The sequence below is a fragment of the Thamnophis sirtalis genome, unplaced genomic scaffold, assembly GCF_051295495.1.
Source record: "Thamnophis sirtalis isolate CommonGarterSnake01/CBP01778 unplaced genomic scaffold, rThaSir2_p1.2 scaffold_4, whole genome shotgun sequence".
Lineage (NCBI taxonomy): Eukaryota > Metazoa > Chordata > Lepidosauria > Squamata > Natricidae > Thamnophis > Thamnophis sirtalis.
In genome coordinates, this window is record NW_028261384.1 from 13,509,320 (window position 1) to 13,530,782 (window position 21,463).

At 40.6% G+C, this 21,463-nt stretch overlaps 2 protein-coding genes across 7 annotated transcripts in view; one reads left to right on the plus strand and one right to left on the minus strand.

The window, feature by feature from the left end:
• Positions 1-12,017, minus strand: part of ESYT2 (extended synaptotagmin 2) — a 67,529-nt gene extending 55,512 nt beyond the window's left edge. For 2 of the 4 annotated variants that reach the window (XM_014056854.2, XM_087712497.1), the window contains exon 1: positions 11,622-12,016. In XM_014056854.2, coding sequence (XP_013912329.2) covers positions 11,622-11,951 — 330 coding nt within the window. In that variant the 5' untranslated portion in view covers positions 11,952-12,016. Of the gene's footprint in view, positions 1-11,621 lie in introns of all 4 variants that reach the window. The other 2 variants (XM_087712496.1, XM_014056853.2) reach the window with 2 other exon arrangements.
• A 7,014-nt stretch (positions 12,018-19,031) lies between these two features.
• The window catches only part of DYNC2I1 (dynein 2 intermediate chain 1), a 37,376-nt gene continuing 34,944 nt past the window's right edge, over positions 19,032-21,463 (plus strand). Inside the window, exon 1 of one of the 3 annotated variants that reach the window (XM_087712500.1) lies at positions 19,032-19,210. In XM_087712500.1, coding sequence (XP_087568626.1) covers positions 19,196-19,210 — 15 coding nt within the window. In that variant the 5' untranslated portion in view covers positions 19,032-19,195. The remainder of the gene's footprint in view (positions 19,211-21,463) is intronic. The other 2 variants (XM_087712499.1, XM_087712498.1) reach the window with 2 other exon arrangements.

The window sequence follows — 21,463 nt, forward strand, 5'->3', positions numbered from 1 at the left end:
GAGAATGTCCCATTGCAAACAATGAATTTGCTTAATGACTGCTACAAAAATGGTCATAAAACCAGGTTGATTCCGTGGATAACCTGCTTTATGACCACAACAAAAATAGGCAGACTCCATTATGATCTTAAGTCAATGATTACCTGTAAAGAAAGCATGTCTTTCCAATTCAGATTTTATCTGGAAATAGCAAGGATTAAAGAGGAGCCCCCCAAAATAGATCTTTTATTATTAATCGGGGAAGGGGGGGAGCGCAATGGCTCAGCGGTTAAACACTTTTGCGGTTTGAGACCTGAACTCCGAACAATAGGGTGGGCTTCCGTTATTTGCCCCAGCTCCTACTCACACAGCGAATGGCAGTTCAATATTTAAATTAATGCCACAATAAATTTTGTGTCATGTTACCTGATTTTTTTAAACATCAATATGTTATACTTGCTGTTTACAATGAATGTAGCTCATTGTATCTGGGACCAGGGATACTGCTAATTTTCAAAAGTAGAAATTCCTCTATAACAAGACAATCTAGCAATGACTGAGGTGGAATTTTTTCCCCAATATATTATTTTTTCACAACTATTTTCCCACTACAAATCAGTATTGATGTAAATCAGAATAGTTCCTATGAAAATTGAACATTACTTTCTGAAAAATTTTATTTGCGAAATAAAAATAAAAGGGATAAATCATGGTACCATTTTTCTTTTGATGCCGGCCATGACTCAGTTAGCCCTAAGCAGCTATTTTACACCACTGCCTTATGTCCAGGTTGTTGTCAATGATTACAACAAAGTCCTTTTTCCGCTTTTATTTGGCACTGGGGAGACTGTACATGTACACCTGTTGTGTGCTGTTGCATATTTCCTATTGTATTTCTAGTAGATAAAACCATATATCTACTATATTTCCAAAAAGATATAGTGTAGACAAGTTTGAACAGGTTCAGAGGAAGGCAACAAAAATGATACAGGAGCCTCACTTCAAGGGGACTAGCCTGTCCCTCTACGCCATATTTCATCTACTAAAGAATTCAGGTGGATGAGGTAGCAGTGGGATTTACTTACCTTCCCTACCAGTTCACAAATGAACACCACGGGGCCTCCCGCAGCTGCCACTACCAGTTTGCCCGAACCAGAGAGAACCGGCTGAATACCACCTCTGGGATGGGATCAAGAACAGGAACTTTTCTGCTGTGGTCCGGACCCTGTGAAACACTCTACCACTAGGGGTGATAACTGCTCCTACTCTTTTGGCCTTCTGGGAGGGAATTTAAAGTTGGTTCTGCTGGTTGGCTTGGGACCACAAGGGGGATGCTCACTGCTGAAAGTGGTTGATAGGGTAAGAAGACCTCATCTCCATTCTGTTCATCTTCTTGGTTTTTTTTATAGTTTAAAATTTTAATGTGTGTAGTTTTAAAATTGTAATTTCTGTTCTTTTTATGTTTTGTAAGTTTCCCAGAGTTGCCCTATTGGGGAGATGGGCAATGTATGTAACAAACAAACAAATAAATTTGGGACTACCTCATGCAGGCAGGCTGATGTTGGATGTTTATCTGGAGAATGAAGACTGAGGAAGACTGAGCAAGTGTTCGGTTATAGCTTAATAGCATAACATTTGATATTTAATGTGACTGCAGGCACTGCAACCATTGTAATGCAAGGCACCAAAACTGCAATCACTTGATGTCAGATGGTGTGATGGTTGTACCTTTGAGGATAGGTCATATATAACTTTTTATGAGGCTGTTGTAACTTTCAACCATCATTAAACTAATGGTTGTAAATTGAGGATTACCTGAATCTTTCTAGATCACTGTTATTTAATATAGGCACTGTTTCTTTATATTGCCATATCATATATGGCTGAGAAGCTGAATTGAACCTGCTATGACATAATCCTTGGCGCACTCCTAGTTTTCTTCGCTTATCTCTCTTCCTGCCATCTCTTGCCAAAATGAGGCAACAGAGCAGCGCTTTTGGGAGTTGTTATGGGGAGAATAATAGTACAAATAGATAATTTTGAAAAAGGCTTTACACCAGCCATGCTTAAATGCTACCCTCCCCTAACTCTCCATTTCTCCTAATATATCTGTGTGTGTGTGTGTGCACGCGCGCATACAGACGCACAAACACACACCATTCAAACTTAAATATGAACCTGCTCATTTTTTCTTCTTCCCTTCACATCAATTCTCTTTTGGGTTTATAAGCCAAGGACAGGATTCAACTTTGCCCTCCATTAATCTACATGCTACTAAAAAATCTCTGTCTTATCTGTAACCTTCAGTTAATCAAAACACTGGATTACAGAGCAACCACTTTTGAACAAAGCTACCACAAATCTGCTTAATTTAAATAATGTGTCCAAAATCTAAGATCTATTACTCTCATAGAATTGAAATTTCAAGGACCTTCAGACAACTTCTATTCCCAGGCTTGTAGCCACTGTAGTACTGCTACAATTGGTCATGTGATCATAAATTCCAATGTTCCCTGTCAGTTTCCCACCAGAAAAGTGAATGGAAAGCTGACAGGAAATTGGAAGTCACTCCTGCCCACAGTTTTTTGTCCATCAATGATCATTCTGTTTATTTTTTAACAGAAGTAAATATTGACAAAAGAAGTTCCAATGGGTAGAAAGTTGTTTTGTTATATACAAACTGTTCTAACAGCTTGGTTTGAATAAAAAAGTTTGATAATAGTCCTTTTTTTTAATGTATAACTAATATGACCTTTTAAGAAAAAGACATTGAATTTGACCTAAAAATAGAACTGGGTGATATATTCCAAGTTATTTTTAATTTTTTGTTTTCCTCAAATTTTGTCAAAATAGTGTTTTCTTCTGCCTTGCATAAAACCAAAATACATTATAGGCTGCAAACAATGTGACAATTAGATAACTCAACATTCTCCTTTAACAGTTCCTCAAGGCATTCAGTCTGACAATATCACACATCTTAACATCTCATACTAACTTTATGGTACATAAAGAGCGCACAAACAAACATGATTAAAACTGTATTTGCATATTTATACCTTTGAGTATTTGAGCTCTTGTGGCATTAGTTTCAGAGATAGTAGTAAAACCTGTTCTCATGTATGCTGTTAATTTTTTGTAAATTAATATGCTAAGGGAATAGATTGTGTTTACTCATCTGATCTTCAGTTACAGAGCCCTTCTCAATGTAATGCTTCCAAGCCAGGGGTGAAATTCAGTAGGTTCTGTCAGATTCCGGAGAACCGGTAGCAGAAATTTTGAGTAGTTCGGAGACCTGGCAAATACCACCTCGGGCTGGCCCCAGAGTGGGTTGGGAATGGAGATTTTGCAGTATCTTTCCCCTGCCATGCCCGCCACGCCATGCCCACAGAACCGGTAGTAAAAAACTTTTGAATTTCACCACTGTTCTAAGCCATGAATTACTCATTCTGTATGCACTGACTCTATTTCTCTACCCTAAATGTAATTCCCAATATTTCTCCTTGTTAAAAGATATTATTTTCCTCTCGGTGCAGCCTCATAATCTGTCTAATAGCAGTAGATAGCAGTAGACTTATATACCGCTTCATAGGCCTTTCAGGCCTCTCTAAGCGGTTTACAGAGAGTCAGCATATTGCCCCCAACAATCTGGGTCCTCATTTTACCCACCTCGGAAGGATGGAAGGCTGAGTCAACCCTGAGCCGGTGAGATTTGAACCGCTGACCTGCTGATCTAGCAGTAGCCTGCAGTGCTGCATTTAACCACTGCGCCACCTTGGCTCACTATATTAGACTGCAGCCTTATTCTGCCATTTTAGGTGTTGATCAGATTCCTCCAATTGTAGCTCATCTATGAATTTGATAAGCAACTCATCAATTACAATATTTGGACCATTAATAAACATGTTGATTTGTGGCTCCAAAACACATTTCCTTGAGACACTATTGGTCACCACCCTCCAACTTGAGGTAGAGCAAACAATCCTGATTCTAAGTGCAGTTAGTCTGCCAATCATGGATCTACCTTACTATAATACTATCCAAATTATATTTTAACAGCTTGTTGATAAAATATTATTTGAAATCTTGACTGAAATGAAATAGATTATATACATGTCATTGTCCTAGTGATAAGATAACCATAATTATCTTATCAAAGGAGGTAATTTTCTTAAATGACCTATTTTTGACAAAGCCATGATGGCACTTAGCAATCAAAGCACTATTTACAAGTTTACAAATGACATGCTTATTATCTGCTCTACTGTAACATCTTGCTAGATATTAATGTTAAGCTAGGTTGACTGGTCAATAATTACTGAATACTCTTTTTTTGAAGAAGGGTGAAGAATATATTTTCTCTTCACGAGTCCTCTGAATTGCAAAGTTTGACAGCAGTCCTTCCACCAGCAACTCCACTGTTTTAAGAGGTACCACCGGAGGTGGATTCCTGCCGGTTCGCACCTCTTCGGGCGTACCGGTTCCAGAAATTTGCCATACTTTTGTGTACCGGTTCCACGGAGGTGTGGCCACGCCCCATGCGGGTAAGCTCCCCTGCCCTGCAGCCCATTTGCAAGGCGCTTCTCAAAGAGAAGGAAGTGAGGTGGGGCGTCTTCAGAGGACCCGAGGCAAGAGCAGCATTGAAGCCCTCTCTGAAGCAGCTGTAAAAGGTACGTGTGGGTCGGAGGGAGGGGGGGAAATTCAAACTTTATCCTCCTGGTGCTGTGCGGGGCTTTGGGCAAAGGTTGGAGGGAAGGACCTGGCTCGCTTGTGCTCTCCCTCCCCAAGTGTAGTTTGATTGCAGGCCACGTTGTCTTTTCAAACCTGTAATCAGTGAAGCTGGGCTGGAGTTTTACATAGCCGATCCGAGGCATCCGGGGCTGGGGAAAAGTGTGTATGCTACAGCATGGCTCTTTGCCTGGCTTTCTGCCTCCTCCAGTAGTCTCCTCAGTGCTCGCTTGTGCTCTCCCTCCCCAAGTGTAATGACTTCCTCCCTAGGCCCCCATCCATTTCTCCCACATACACACGCACAGCTGGATAATGCTATGTAAAAATCCAGCCTAGCTTCACTGATTACAAGTTTGAAAAGGCAACGTGGCTCCACCTGCAATCAAACTACACTTGGGGAGAGAGAGTACAAGCGAGCCCTGAGGAGACCACAGGACAAAGCAGGAAGCCAGGCAAAGAGCCATGCTGTAGCACATATACTTTTCCCCAGCCCCTTTCTTTCAGAAGGCTCGGATCGGCTCCCCTCCGGCTTCTCTGTCTCTCCTCTCACCCCAGTCTGCCAGCAGGAGGTGAATGGGTGGGCTTTATTGCATTCCAGGCATTTCCCACCCAGACAGCAGGCTGCATTTGTAATGGGGGAAGTGTTTGGTGAAGGAAGGGGGGAGGGGAGGAAATGGGGCGTAGGGCAGAGGAGCTGCTTTGAAGCCATTGGAAAAGATATCCAATCCAACTTGTGTTTGTGTGTGTGTGTGAGAGTGAGAGGGAAGGGGGTAGGAGAGATAATCCAATCCAACTTGTGTGTGTGTGTTTGTGTGTGTGTGTGTGTGTGTGTTTGAGAGAGGGGGAGGGAAGGAGAGAGGGAGGAAGGAGGGGAAGGAGAAGAAAAAGAAAAAAGGAAACTTATTTTGCAAAGGAGAAAAACAAATGCTGTTGCTTTAAATCGGAACTGAGCATGCCTGGCTGTGAAATTCTGGGAGTTGAAGTCCACAAGTCTTAATAACTTTAAATTGAAAAGGTGCAGGAAAGAACAAATTGGTTATATGGTTATATTTTATATGGTTTTATGTTCTTGAAGTTTTGGGACTTGTGCAATATGAGCATTGTATTTCTAAAAAGGTTTGGATGATTCCCTGCTTGTGAATGGAGCCAAACTTTGTCTAGGGTCATTATGTCATTATCTCTATCTGGCAGGCATATAGAATGAGCCTCAGGCAGGTTTCTTTGTTGGCAGAAAGAAAGAAAAACAGTACAGCAATTTAGGGCTAGAAGGCTACTAAGAGGTCATCTAATCCAACCCCCTGCTACAGCAGGAAACCTTACATTGTATGGATTATTTTGGTGCCTCTAACAGAGAGGAAAATTGCCAGAAATGAGAAATAGTTTTCTAGGACAAGGCTGTCATGCAGAGGAAGGCAGAGATAGTCCTTGACTTATGACTACAATTGAGCCCAACATTTTGGTTGCTAAGCAAGAGCGTTGTTAAGTGAGCTTCACCACATTTTATCCAATTCATGAACTCTCCTGGTGAGTGACATCAAGTTGGCCACTCCCACAGTCACATTACTGCCAAGCCACTCCCACAAAACAAGCCACACCTACAAAATAGGTTCTAAAAAGATTTGAAACCCACCACTGGGTAGCACTCAAGACCTGGGAACTTCAAGACATTCAAAATGGCTTCTTTACATCTTTACTGTCGTAAACTTCTGAATATTCATTTAAAATCTATGCTGCTTAATTGGAGATTGGGAAAGACCCCCACCTCTCTCCATGTACTTAATGTTCCTCTCCTCCCATCGTTTAATGGTATTTGTTAATTAATAATTCACTTAATTAAGTGAATAAATGAATAAATAAATATATATATCCTTTGGATGCAGAAGCAAAATAGCTGCTGACTTCCTTTGCCTTTTAGGTTTGGTCAGCTGTCAAGATTTCTCTACTTGGACTGTAGATTTCTCCTCTCATTTGAAATGAATTCTTTCTTTCGCCTGTCTCTTTCTATTGAATTATCTTGAAGAAATCTTCCTTGTGAGCTTGAGGCTATTTTCTGCCTTTGCCTTCCTAACCTCATTGCTACATTTCTGAGCTTTCTTGGCTGTTTGCCTTACCTTCCATTTCATATAAGCATCTCCTTCAGCCTCAGCTCCTTCATAAGCTGTTTATTTAACTACACTGATTTGTTTTTAATGTCTCTTAGTTTTCTTCCTCACTGATACATTTGAGATTTGCTCTCCTTAATTTCCTTTTCAAGAAAGCCCAGCCAGCTACATTGCCTGCATTTAAGGCTTTCAAGCCATAACATAACGAGCTTCCTCGTAGGTTATTAAAATCACATTTTCTAAAGGCCCATTTAGGCAGTCTGCTCCCGACTGCTTGATGGACTTGAATGTCTTGAATGTCTATGGAAATTATCAATCATCCTGCTCATGGTTGTCCCAAAGGTGCTTTTCAAAAGGCCTCTGGACTTTTGAGGATTGTTGTTTTTTTTCCCCCTCAAAAAGATTTCGTTTCTCATCCAAGAATAACTGAAGAAGCTTCTTGGGTGAGAAGAGAAACTTTTTCAAGAAAAAAAATTAAGAACGTTCAGATACCTTTTTGAAAAGCATCTTTGAGTAGAACTGAATGGGTCCCAGAAGAAATTGGGGGATTTCCCAGGGGCACATAATCGTGATCACATTCTGGAACCATATGGCGGATGAGACTTTCAACAGCATCATGCTCTTCAGCCTCTTATGATCCATCACTCCCGATATTCCCCGTGGTTCACAGAGAAGCTGTGGGTTCTGAAAATGACTAAGACACTGCTTAGACCACCAGTGGAAGAAAAGGAGTGATGAAACCAACCAGACATTGCTTAGAGCAGGGGTGTCAAACCCGCGGGGCGCAGGCCAGATGCATCACACGCTGGCCACCCTATGCCCCAGTTAAGCAAAGGGGACAAAAGTCACGATACATCACGTGACTCTGCCGTTACAATGCAAGTGTAACTCATGGCAATAAGAGCAGTGAAACACTTTTATTTCTCTACTCTTTTATGGTGTCCACTGAGTGTCACCTGGTGGCCCTATTCAGGATCACTCAGTTCCCCTTCAGAGCCATGTAAAGTAAGTTGTGAACACCTGGAGAAAATCGCTCAGATTGGAACCCAGGTGTAGTGCAGGTCCATGTGAGATGCCTGGGGAAAACTTCTGCCTGGTTACTGACAACAGTTTGGTCCTTTGGACCTGATGAAAGGAAGAGTCTTCAGTACTATCAATGCACCATCCTGGTGAGTGAAAGCCTTCATGGCAACCAGGCGAGTTTAGGCCAGTGAACCTTTTCAGCATTGAGTGCCCAAACCAAATCATGTGTGGGCACATTGCACCAGAAACCCAAACACCATCTGCCCGGTATATATGGATACAGCGACCATCTGCTCTTCTGGTTTCCGGCGTGTGCATGCTAACTACCCAGCATGTGCATGGTATCCGCGATGCCAGAGCACCAGAAACTCGAAGACCATGTGGTCTTAGGGTTTCTGGCGCTCCAGCACACATGAGGACCAACTGGGCAGCACGCACGCACATTCCAGAAACTAGAAGAGCAGGTAGCCAATGTTCATGCCCACAGAGGGCTCTGCATGCCACCTCTGGCACGCGTGCCATAGAATCGCCCTCATGGGTTTAGACAATGATACATTCTTTTCTGCAGGATGAGACATTTTCAAGATCTTTTAAGGACGACCTGGTTTGCTCCCTCCTAAAAAAAAAAAAAAAAAACTCTTTACCCCAGCAATTTTCATCCAATCTCCCATATTCCAGGCCGAGTTATAGGTCAGAAACAGCATTGGTCACACTTGTGAATGAAATCCATATCCCCCTTTTGGTCTTCCAAAAGGCCTTGAAGACATGGCTGCGCCAACTAGTCTAGGGCCCCAATGAGAATGTGGCACTTTAGAAGTGGTTAATGGAATACACGTAGTCCTCGACTTATTCATTCAGTTCATTTAGTGACCATCTGAAGTTAATCAACACTGAAAAAAAGTGATTTACGACTGTTTTTCCCATCTACCTACTGCAGCATCCTCATGATCAAAATTTGGATGTTTGTTGGCAACTAGTTCATATTTATGATGGTTGCAGTCTTCAGGGGTCATTTGATCACCTTTGGCAACCTTCTAACAAGCAACGTCAATGGGAAAGAAGATATACTTAACAATGGAACAAAGGGTTGTAAAATGGGACAAAATGTACTTAAAATGTCTCACTTAGCAACAGAAATTTTGGGCTCAATTATGGTCACAAGTTGAGGACTATCTGTAAATAACACCCTACCTCCTTCCAATGTGCCCTTTACTCCTTCCCTTGCCATCATGTTTAGTTTTATTTTAAATGAATTTTAAATGTATTATCCTTATTTATCATTTTAATCTTTTAATTTTAATTGAATGTCTGTAATCCATCCAAAGTAGTCTCTGGCAAGATATGTGGTGTACAAGTTTAATAAATAAATAATAAAATCAATCGTTTATGTTTGATTTTTCTTAGAAAGCTTTTTGTAAGGTATAGAGACCAGACCTCAGATCAAGGAGAACATGAACCACTCATAAAATTCTAATACTGAGTAAAAAGACTAGCTTTGTTCCACTTCCAAATAAATTGACACAATGAGAGCAAAAAAATGACTCAGCTCTCCAAAGAACCTCATCCAATCAGACAGGTCTGGAACCAATGTTGAATTGATATAAGGACCTCTTATGGAGGGATATGGTATCTATTGTTCTCAACCAGAACTGCTAACCAAATATTATTTCCCTCTTTATACACTCTGTAAAACAGAGGTCTCAAATTCACGGCCTGTGGGCCAGGTGCGTTTCTTGCTGACCACGCTCACCCCCGTTTTAGTGAAGGGGGGAAGTCATGATATGTCACATGATGTGACGATGTGAGTTTGGCACCCCTGCTGTAAAATATAAAAGATTAATATCTATACAAAACCAGCTATGCATTCCTTTTTTACAGAGATAATCTTCTACTGGTTATCACATTTGACTCTATCTTCTTCATCTCTTTTCTTGACAAGATATGTTTCAAAGAGAAAGTAGTTGCTCTGAACATTAGAATTTCATTTCATGGGGCTACAGTTTGAGAATGTCATTAGTTCACTTGTGAGCGAACAATTTTTTCAAACAAACAGCAAACTGCCCCAACTGTAAACAATTCCTAAATGTTTAATGATAGCATGAAAAACCTATGTGTCATATTTAAGTTGTATTAATCTTTTATAATCTTTTAATATTAAAAAAAGTGAAAGCAGTTCTTGAATTTTTTCTTGCACAATAATGTTCCTAGTGTCTGTTAGGGAAGGCACACCCACTAATTACTCACATTTCATGCAGCAACTAAAAGAAGGGGGAAAGGAAGAGTCTGGAATAAAAACAGTTATTCAGAAAACTTATGAACTTCATGCTAATGTGCAGATAAACAGCCAGGTAGCTGTGATCAAACAGGTGTCATCCAAAGAATGTGGTGCATTTCCTTTTTCCACAATTTCAGAGGCAACATCTCTTTGGCATGGCTGGCTAACAGGACAAAGTTTAAACGTTATTTATGCATTTATTTATTCAATTTCTATAGCCCATCTCAGCCAACTGATTCTGGGTGGCTTATAATTGTATACTGTACAGTATGTAGAAAAAACCTCAAGACACCCCCCTCCCCCGCCCAAGACAAATTTCACATCCTATGACACACATGAGGCAATAGTTCGAAGTTGCCTCAGTGCTCTTAACAAGAGACTCAAAATAAATATTGTGTTGTATCTGACCTGAAAACAAAGACAACCAGAGAAAAGTTATTTATCAGGAAGGAAATAAATACTGCCAAAATCATGAGCAACAGCACATGGTATGTATGATTCTCATCCCTAAATATATTGAAAACCAAATATGTTGTCGTGGGTCACCTAATGATTGTTTCATGGACAGTAGGAAAAAAAGAATACATACATCCATTTCCTCTTACCCCTGCAACCCCAGACAGCACCTAGTTGGCATGGTACTTAATCAATATAGAGCTGGAAGGGACCTTGGAGGTCTTCTAGTCCAGGCCCCCTGCTCAAGCAGGAGACCCTATAACAGTGTTTCTCAACCTTGGCAACTTGAAGATGTCCAGGACTTCAACTCCCAGAATTCCCCAGCCAGCGAATGCTGGGGAATTCTGGGAGTTGAAGTCTGGACATCTTCAAGTTGCCAAGGTTGAGAAACACTGTCCTATAACATTCAGACAGGTGGCTGTCCAGTCTTTTTTAAAAAAAACAAAAAAAACCCTCTTCCCAGAAAACTTAGGACCACCCACCCAACCTCTCCACAGGGGGTTGAAACAGTTGATGACAGCAAAGACTTTTTCAAGAGGCAGATTAATTTCCAGAAAGGCCAAGAAGGTGGGTCTGTAACCCAGTTTAACCCTGGTTTAACTTCAACCAGCCTTTTCCTAAATTTCAAACCCTCCAGACATGTTGAAATATAGTCAGGAAACAAATTCCAAGGCAGGCTCAGGAATTCAAGAGGTGGGGAAAAGGGAGCAACTCTCAACCTCTTGGCACAAAACAGCCACACTGCTTAAAAGCGAGGAAAAAGCCTGGCTGCGCCTCCACCGCAGGAGGCTCCTGTTGCTGGGTCAGGCGCGTTTTTTAGCCACTGCTCCCAACTTTCTGCGTCCTGACCAGCGAGGCTCAAAAACTAAGGCTGGCTTTTCCTGTGGCCTCGGCCCGACCGTTGCTCAAGCCCGACCCTCAAACATTCCCGCGGGGTGACCTAAGGGGAGCAGGAGACCCTCGAGCCAGGACCCGCTTTCCGTCCGGGAAGCCTCACAAAACGGAAGGCGAGGAAGCGCTAACTTCCCTTCACAGACAACCCGGCGGAGACTTTCACTCACCCAGGCGGGAAGGTCTCCGGTGGAGACGGAGAGCCGCACCGCCTGCTCCTCGTCTTCCAGGAAGGCGAGAGCCCGGCCCAAGCGGGAGCTCTTTCCGCCCCGGTGCCGCTGCACCCAGAAGAGGCACAACAAGGCGACCAGGACCCAGCTGAAGCTCAGCCCCAGGTAACCCAGTAGGTAGATGGGGAAGACCAGCGCGAAGCTCCGCGCGAACTGCGCCAGGAGCCCCGGCAGGTCGACGCTGAGCAGCGGCGGCGGAGGCGGCGGCGGAGACTCGGGTCCCGGGCTGGCCCCAGGGGCCGCGGCAGGCTGAGCCCCTGCGCCACTCATGTTCTTCCCGCGGCGGCGGCGGCTGCCCCTCTTCGTGGAGCGGCTGCCGCTGAGGCGCTGTCGGAGGGCGGGAAGCGAGGGAGGGCGCGGTCCTGGCTAGCAGAGGCGTTTCCACAGAGCTCCCTCCCTGCGCCCGCCTCTCAGTTGCTGAGGGACATCCCCGCCCCAACCACGCCCCCTTGCCTTTCCTTCGGATACGCCCTTCCGGCTTCTGAGGGAGGCGGAGCTTGACGGCTCGGAGCGAACCATTCTCAACAGAGGGGGGGACGGGGAGGGGCTGGCAAGGATAGAAGGGAGAGCCCGACCTCTCTACTGGGAAGGTAGGCATTTCCTACTGGGTCAGTTCCTCGCCACGCCTTTCCCTAAAGCGGCTATGCATTTAATCCCAGGAGTTTAATTGATCTGGGATAATTAGATCGTTGCTCAACACGGTCTTATTCTCTTTGGGTCGGCCTACTGTTTTTCAAACTTGGCAACTTTTCAGATGGGTGGACTTGGCTGGTGAATTCTGGGTGTTGAAGTCCACAGATCTTGAAATTTTACAAGTTTGAAAATCACTGGCTCTAGTCCTTGCCTATACAGCAGAGGTGGTATTATTCAGCAGGTTCTGGCCAATTCTGGAGAACCGGGAGCGGAAATTTTGAGTAGTCCAGACAAACGGTAAATACCACCTCTGACTGGCCCTGCCTCCATCTATTCTCTGCCTCCCGAGTCCCAGTTGATTGGAACGAAATGAGGATTTTGAAGTAACCTTCCCCTGGAGTGGGATGGGAATGCAGATTTCACATTATCCTTTCCCTGCCCCAGCCACCAAGCCTAAACTGACCAGATTTTCAGATTGGTAAAGAGGGACACCTTTGACCGGGGGGGGGGGGGGGGGTGTTAAAATTTTTATACGGAGCAACAAAAATTTTCATACAACGCAAAAATAGTATTGTAGTATTTTTTTTATTTCAACATAATTACAATTTACAAATATAAATTGTAACTGTTGCCAAACATCAAAATTTTGATCATGTGACCATGAAGATGCTGCAATGGTCACTAAGTGTGAAAATGGTCGCTAAGTGTGAAAAATGGTCATCAGTCACTTTTTTCAATGCCATTGTAACTTTGGTCACTATACCACCTTTCTGGCCACAGTTCTTAAGTGAATAACTGCAGGTGATAAGTTAGTAACATAAGTGAATCTGGTTTCCCCATTTGACTTTGTCAAAAGGTGATTATATGATCCCAGGACACTGAAACCATCATAAATACGAATCTGTTGCCAAACATCAAAATTTTGATCGCGTGACCATGAGGATGCTGCAACGGTTGCTAAGTGTGAAAAATGGTCATCAGTCACTTTTTTCAATGCCACTGTAACTTTGATCACTAAGCCCATTATACCACCTTTCTTGCCACAGTTCTTAAGTGAATAACTGCAGCTGGTATTTTGTATTTTGGATAGAATCTTTTTTTAAATAGCCTAAGACAATTTAAAAAAAGAATCCACACAGAATAAATTGAAGTAAAACATTTCAAACTATTCTTTCTATGCACAATATATTTCAAAGTATTGTGCATAGAATTTTTAAACATGGTTTCACTTCAATTTATTTTGGATAGAATCTTTTTTTAAATAGTCTAAGACAATTTAAAAAAAGAATCCACACAGAATTTTAAAAAATCCTATGCACAATAAATAAAATATTATTTTAAAATACATTAAAAAAATAAAAGAAAAAACCCAGCTCACTTACCAGCAGGCTTGCATTCCAAGTCAACCCAGAATGATGTAGATGTTAATACAAAGAACTGAGCAAATTGAAATGGTGAAATTAATCAGGGAAATATTATTAAAAAAATAAAATTTGTACACGAGCAGACCTCCAACCTCTGTGCCCCTCCCTTCTGGAAAATCCAGGAAGTAACACTAGCAACCTCTCTAGCCAAGTGTTTCCTGCAGCTCTATGGTACTTGGTCATTTTTTCTTATAAAATGAGGTAAAAGGGGCGTGGGTGGGGTCCGTTTTCTTGCTTTAATGTTTTAATATCTTCAATGAAAGTACTGAGACAGAGAGAGAGGTTAGACAGGGTGCCTTTTGTCTTGCCCCGGTTAGAATTTCTTAAGCAAATCCACTGGGCTTTCAACATGAAGCCAGAAAATCGGGACTTTTTAAAAACGGCCCGGGACATGGGACAAATTGTTATAAAGCGTGATTGTCCCCTGAAATTGGGACGTCTGGTCACCTTAACCAAGCCACACTGCCCACCAAGCCATGCCCACAGAACCGGTGGTAAAAAAAATTGAATCCCACCACTGCTATAAAGTACCCACCACTGGACCCGCATATTTATCCATTGTGAAGTTTTTTAAAAAGTAGATTCTCATCCATGCATCATGCTTTTTTCAATTATAATGTAATTCACTTGGGGATTACTATTTTAATTGGAATATCTAAAAGTAATACAAGACCTATTTTTCTCTCAGAATAATCACCCTATAAAAGGAGATTGTTTATTATATCTATTATATTTAATCTCTATCAAATGTTTGCATCATCCATCTCACACAAGTGACTATGGGTAGTTTACAACAACATAATAAAACAATATAAAACAAATGGACACTTTAAAACAACAAAGTTAAAATTTTACACAAACGTGAAAAATGAACATTTAAAAATTAGATTGAGAAGGAACAACTGGCTCAAAATCACTGGGTGAGCGTTCATGGAGGACACTTGTAATTGGGTCTCCTAGTGGTTCTTAGTATTCCATTAATCTTGGCTTGCTAACATTTTGGTCCAATATGGGGGGTTTCCTACAATTACAATTACCCATAATTGCACAGTAGATTTGCTAGATTAAACTAATTTTCTGCTTTCAGAGGATGCAATAAAAAAAATCTAGATAAAAAGGAATTGGTTAGCAATGTGAACTTGCAATGTGTAGCAGAATTATCATTTTTTGTTTAATCTTATAAAGATAAACATAATTGGTTGCATGGGTAATAAGACTGTGGTAAATCAGTTCTATATTATTTCCAAGAAATATGAAATGCTCACAATAAAGTCAATTCAATTTTATTCATGAAGTGTTGTATGAGCTAATCATTGCTGGTTGTAAGCAATATTAGTTTGGGGTACAAAGACAGCCAATTCAGTTTATATGACTTAATTTGTTTTTACCCAGCTATTCTGATTTATATCCAAACTATGATAAAAAAACTTTGATTTACAAGAAAGAGGAAATCCATTCATTATTTGATCCTCCCAGATATCTTGAGACTACTGTTCCCAGATCCAGCAGCAAGCAAATATTTCCCACATATTTGGAGGGCCCCAACTGAGGAAAATCAAAATATTCAAAAGACAATGATAAATAGTTGTCTAATTAATTAATGTAGCCTTTTTTCCATTGTGGATCTGCATACATATTACATTTGTCAACTTATTTTTATTCAACATATTCTTAAATCCACATTAATCCTTGGGTTTTACTTAGAACAATTCTCTCCTCTGAAGGTTTATAATCCCAAATAATTTGGTGCAGGAAATTAATTTACAAACTAATTAATTTGTAATTTATATGGCAAATTCATAAAGTGGATGTATGAAATTTACAGTGTGTTACACTGCTTTTAATACCACTGCCTAGATTTAAATAATCTCTTAGTAGCTGTGTTAACATGAATTTAAAAACAGATTAAAAAGGCACATGTATTCATAAAGGAAAATAAAAATGTTCTTAGTCAGAAATTACTTTATTGAAATCTTATGGATATGTTCAAACAACACAGTCATGTTTTATTTAACTGTTGGCAGGATTCTCGCAAGGCAAAATATGTACAAATGCATTTTAAAACATAACCATCATTGCAAGCAAATAAAAACAGTGAAAATGGAATTATATTTTTAAAACTACTCAGTCAAGATATGTTGTGAATCTTAGCCTAGCCAATGTCATTACTGGTACAGGTAATCCTGGATTTGTTACTACAATACGTATCTCTATCCCAAAATCAACAAATGGTTTGGAATCTGTTGTAGGAAAACTACACTACATCATCAATTGTCAATGGGCACCAAGCAGTTCCTGAAATAAATTCAAGCAATTGAAAGCACAATCAGGACATTGCAAAAGCAGTTGTCCCAAGAGGGCACTTCATCTGTACATTATTGTCAAAATGTTCTCAGGTTACTAATTCCAGGAATGATTGTTTTTCTCATTTTTTCCCTGTCAATTTCTTCAGTACCTAAGCCAGTGTTTTCAATTTTAACAAATTTAAGATGTGTGAATAACAACTCCCAGAATTCTAGCATGGCGGACAAGGGAATTCTGGGAATTGAAATCCATTCATCTTAAAGTTGCTAAGGTTGAAAAATACTTACTTAGGCATTTAGTTTTCTCTAAATGAAAAGGATATTAAAACTCAGTTTATTGAATCAATATTCTTTTTCTGCCACAATCTTACATAACTAGCAATAGCAATAACACTTAGTCTTATGTACCACTTCTCTAAGCAGTTTAGAGTGTCAGCATATTTTCCCCAATAATCTGTCTCCTTATTTTACCGACCTCAGAAGGATGGAAGTCTGAGTCAACCTTCTACATGTCAGGATAGAACTCCTGGCAGTGAGTAGAATCAGCCTGAAATACTACATTCTAACCACTGTGCCACCATGGTTACAGTGGTTAGAATGCATTATTTTAGCATTCACCATATGACTTTAAAAAAAGTTAAAACATCATGACTTGTAAACCAAATATTTCTTTCCTTCAAAATATGACAACCCATTGTTCCCATTATAACGATATTTTTGACCCCCCCCCCCGTATCAATTCAGACAGCTTTATTTGAATCCACAATCTCATTAGTATTTGCTATAGGACATCTCCATCTCTAACCCTTGCCACTGTAATTAACAATGATATTTTTGTGCACAAAATGTAAACAATATTTTCAGCAAAAATCTGTCAGGGAATCAGGTGTAAGGAATGTATCAGACTGTACCCCACCCCCCACCCCAAATCCCTTGTTTTATGAAATGCAAAAAGCTGGGGCTCACAATGATACACTTAATATGCGCCTTGAATTTTTTTTTGACTCTGTGTTCTCCTAGTTCTCTTTTCTCACCATGTTCTTAGCATATCCTTGACCACTGACCATCTACCTTCATTACTGTTGGTATTGTTTTTTCTTCCATCTTTTCCATGAATATAGATTTCCCTAGAGAACTGGTCTTCACATAATGTATCCAAAATTGAATCTATGAAGTCACTGTGTGAGTAAGATGGACAATTTCTAAATTAGATACATAAATAAATGAAATAAAATCTGTATTAACTACCCCAAAAGTGCTTTTTCAAAAGGCAACTGGGCTTTCTTTTTTTTAATTGAAAATTTTTGAAAGAAAAAAGGCTTTTACAAATATTTACCTCCCCTCCCCCACCCTCCTCACCCGAGCCCAATCCCCCCCAACCCTCCCCCCCCCCGACTTCCCAGAGCAAATACAGGGTATAAATATTTAACAAAGATGTTCTAAAATAAACTTAAAAAACGTTAGTATCATCTTTCATTTGAGCTTTAACTCCTCTTTTGTTAGGCTAACTCTAAACAGATTATATCATTCCTTGCTCCTTCAGTCATAAGCTATCTGGAATTTTTTAGTCTCGTATTTATTTTGAATATAATCAATCCATCTTCTCCACTCCAGTTTATATTTCTCATTTGAGTGGTCTTTGAGATATGCTGATATTTTAGCCATCTCTGCTAAGTTTGTAACTTTTAATGTCCATTCTTGAATAGTAGGCAAATCTTCCTTCTTCCAGTATTGCGCCACCAACAGTCTTGCTGCCGCTTTTAAATGCAAAATCAAGTTAGTCTCTATAACAGTACAATCAGTAGTTATACCTAACAGGAATAACTGAGGGGTAAACTTTATCCTTTTTAAGAACATTTTGCATAATCCACCATATTTTTATCCAAAATGCTTTAACCTGGGCTTTCTTATTGCTTTTTTTTGGAGATGTTTTACTAAAGCTTCTTGGATGGGAAGTGAAACATCTTCATAGAAAAGCAGGAAAGTCCACTTGCCTCTTGAAAAAGCACCTTTGGGACAACTGTGACCCAGATGACTGAGAATCTCCATATACCTGCATTAACTAGTTGTCCTAGTTAAATTTCTGGGATTATTGTGCACTAAATTGTTCAAATGTGAATTGATAATGAAATTGCTTTTGCATCCTACATTAGGTTAAAAAGTCGTTTGTTATTTTGTGGGCCAGTATAATGTGCAAACAGGATGGCAGTTTAGCCTTATGAAAGGTCATTGCTGCTCTTCAGCCTCACTTCATTGAGGAATTTGTGAAATGTGAATGGCTTCATCAGTATACATGAAAAGGGAGACCTTGTAGCTTCTGGGTTATACAGATTCTTTTCAAGATAATTGCCATATTCTCTGGACTAGATTTTAACGGCGCAAGATGTATTAAATAAATGGGTTAGCACTTAAGCACGTTCCAGTTGAATTTATTTCAGTGGTTATAACAGTAGTATGCTAAATTTGGGAGTTGGAACCAAATTTCCGAATCTGGGAAATTACACGTGAGAGACTTATGAAAGAATCTCTTTGTAGACATTAATTGTGATAAAAGAGATTGTGTCCTATAGTTAAGAGTAACACTGTTCAAACTATGTATCTTTTCTTTTATGTACACTGAGAGCATATGCACCAAAGACAAATTCCTATGTATCCAATCACACTTGGTCAATAAAGAATTATCTTCTCTTCTATTACATCTTGATATGGTATATCCTCCAAATATATATATGAAAAAAACCTCGTTGCTTTAAGCACCAGAAGGATCCATGTCCCCCTCCCCTGAATAACTATCAGAGCATTCCTTTTCGAATTTTTAGCCATGCCATTTATTTCCCCCCACCCTTTTATCTTAAAGCTCCAAAAACTATCCTAGAAGAGGCAAAGAGAGCCACTACTTCATTTCCCCGAATCCTTTGCGGTCGACGATCTCGTTTGTGTCCGTCCCGTCCCCCCCTCCCCCGGTTGCTCATTCTATTGGTTCCCGGGATCGACTCGACCTATCGGCTATGATCTTGCTTTGACTTGTTGCCAAGGAAAACTGCAACAGGGTTGCCTAGGTTTCCTAACGCAGCTGCGGCCTGCAGATTTTTCCGAGCCCGAAAGCCTGGCAGGCACCGGGTATGCTTGCGACCCGCGACCGTGAAGGGCTGCGATGGAAAGCGATAAGGTGAGCGGCGGTTCTTATGCAAAGGCGGGAAAGGAGGCGGCGGGGGAGGAGAGGAGACCCTGTTCTTTGCAGCTTGCTCGTGAAGGGCTCCATTTGCCTGGCCTGGGGAGAGGAAGCTGCCTGGCTTTCGCCCCGCAGGTTAGGCAAGGCTAAACAAAAAATAAACATTGCTGTCCCGCGGCGCATCTCTTGCACGTAGTACGTAGCTTGTCCAGCGCATCGCTCCCACCGCGATTCACTTTTTACTAGGTGGGAGTATCGTGTGAATCGCCCTAAGACCTCTGCTGAACCGTGCATCCTAATCTGTATGTTTGTTTTGATAAACTAGTAATTCCCACAACAATGTGAACTTATTTGCTAAGACTGTACTTCTGTTGTTGTTCTCATCCTTCCTAGTACCTATCTCTTCCCACTTATGACTATAACCATGTTGCTTGTATCTTTTAACATTATATTGTTTTATTTGTTTCCTAGTATGATTTGATTGCTTATTAGTAACCCATGACTATCACTAAGAGTTGTTGTATCTTATGATTCTTGATGAATGTATTCTATTTTATCTTTCTTTATGTATACTGAGAGCATATGCACCAAAGGCAAATTCCGTGTGTGTGTCCAATCACACTTGGCCAATAAAGAATTCTATCCTATCCTATCCTATCCTATCTTATTCCTATTCTAGTTCTATTCCTATTTCTATTGTTAAGCATACTGTGGCTTAGTATAATGCATGAACTAGATCTCTGTCCAGCTGCATAGACTTATCCAAAGTTAAGCCAATCCTCCTGATTGATTTCTGAGCAAGTGTGAATGGGATTCAGCTGCATGCAATCTGTTCACATCACTGCCAAACTTACAGGTAGTTGACTTACAACTATTCATTTCATGACGGCTCAGAGTTACAATGGCACTGGGAAAAAAGGTGATTTATGTCCATATTTCACACTTCCCCATGGTTATATGATCAATTCAGAAGCTTGGCAACTGCTGTTATGTATGTATGACAGTTGCATTGTCCTGGGGTCTTGTGATCACCATTTATGATCTTCTGACAAGCCAAGTCAATGTGGAAACAAGATTCACTTAACAACTGCAGTGATTCACTTAACAACTGTGGTAAGAAAGGCTGTAAAATGGGGCAAAACTCAATAAGTGCCTTGATTAACAACTGGAATTTTGGCTTTAATTGTGGTCGTAAGCTGAGGACTACCTATAGTTTGGGCCGAATATGGTAAATGAATTTAGGAACCCTACAAAGCTGTGTGTTTTGCAAAACGTCTTTTTTTGTTTAAGAAAGTCTAGCTTCCTTTTTCATTGCTATAAACAAACCCAATACAGTAGTGTTTCTCACACTTGGCTACTTTCAGATGTGTGAACTTCAACTCCCATAATTCCACAGCCCCTGCTGGCTTGGAAATTCTGGAAATTTAAGTCCACATAGCTTAAAGTTACCAAGTGTAAGAAACACTAATTTATAATACTGTGTGTACACTATACAAAATCAATTGCGATCTATGCAAAAGTTAATAATTTAGTGTTAATTGCAGTTTAGCATCATAGATTCAAAAGTGAATTTCATTGAGTTGGTTTTCCTAAATCGCTGATAATATAATGATAAGATGCCAATTTTAGATCCAGCTAGACCTTTCTAAAAGGGATGCTGTGGCTCAGTGGCTAAGACACTGAGCTTGTCGATCAGAAAGGTCGGCAGTTTGGTGGTTCAAATCCCTAGTGCTGCATAATGGAGTGAGCTCCTGTTCCTTGTCCCAGCTTCTGCCAACCAGTTCAAAAACATGTAAAAATGCAAGTAGAAAAGATAGGAACCACCTTTGGTGGGAAGGTAACAGCGTTCTGTGCGCCTTCTGCCGGCCACATGACCATGGAGACATCTTTGGACAGCGCTGGCCCTTTGGCTTTGAAATGGAGATGAGCACTGCCCCCTAGAGTTGGGAACGACTAGCACACTCAGATATTTCCTTCTACTCATGTTTCTACTCATGCAATACTATCAGCAAGGAGTGCTGGCTGACTGGCCCTTGAAGAGAGCCTTTTCTGCCATGGCACCTTCCATCAATTTTTTTTCTGAGTGTGAACTTTGTTTCAAATTTCCAGTCCTTCAGAATTCAAAAATTGCATGTTCTGAAGGACCTTTAATAAAATTAAAAAGCTATTTAATAAAACAACTCTATAACTACCAGTATCTATTGTCTTGCTATTAGTCTCTACAGCTTAAGTGAGTTTTTTGGCTCTTCT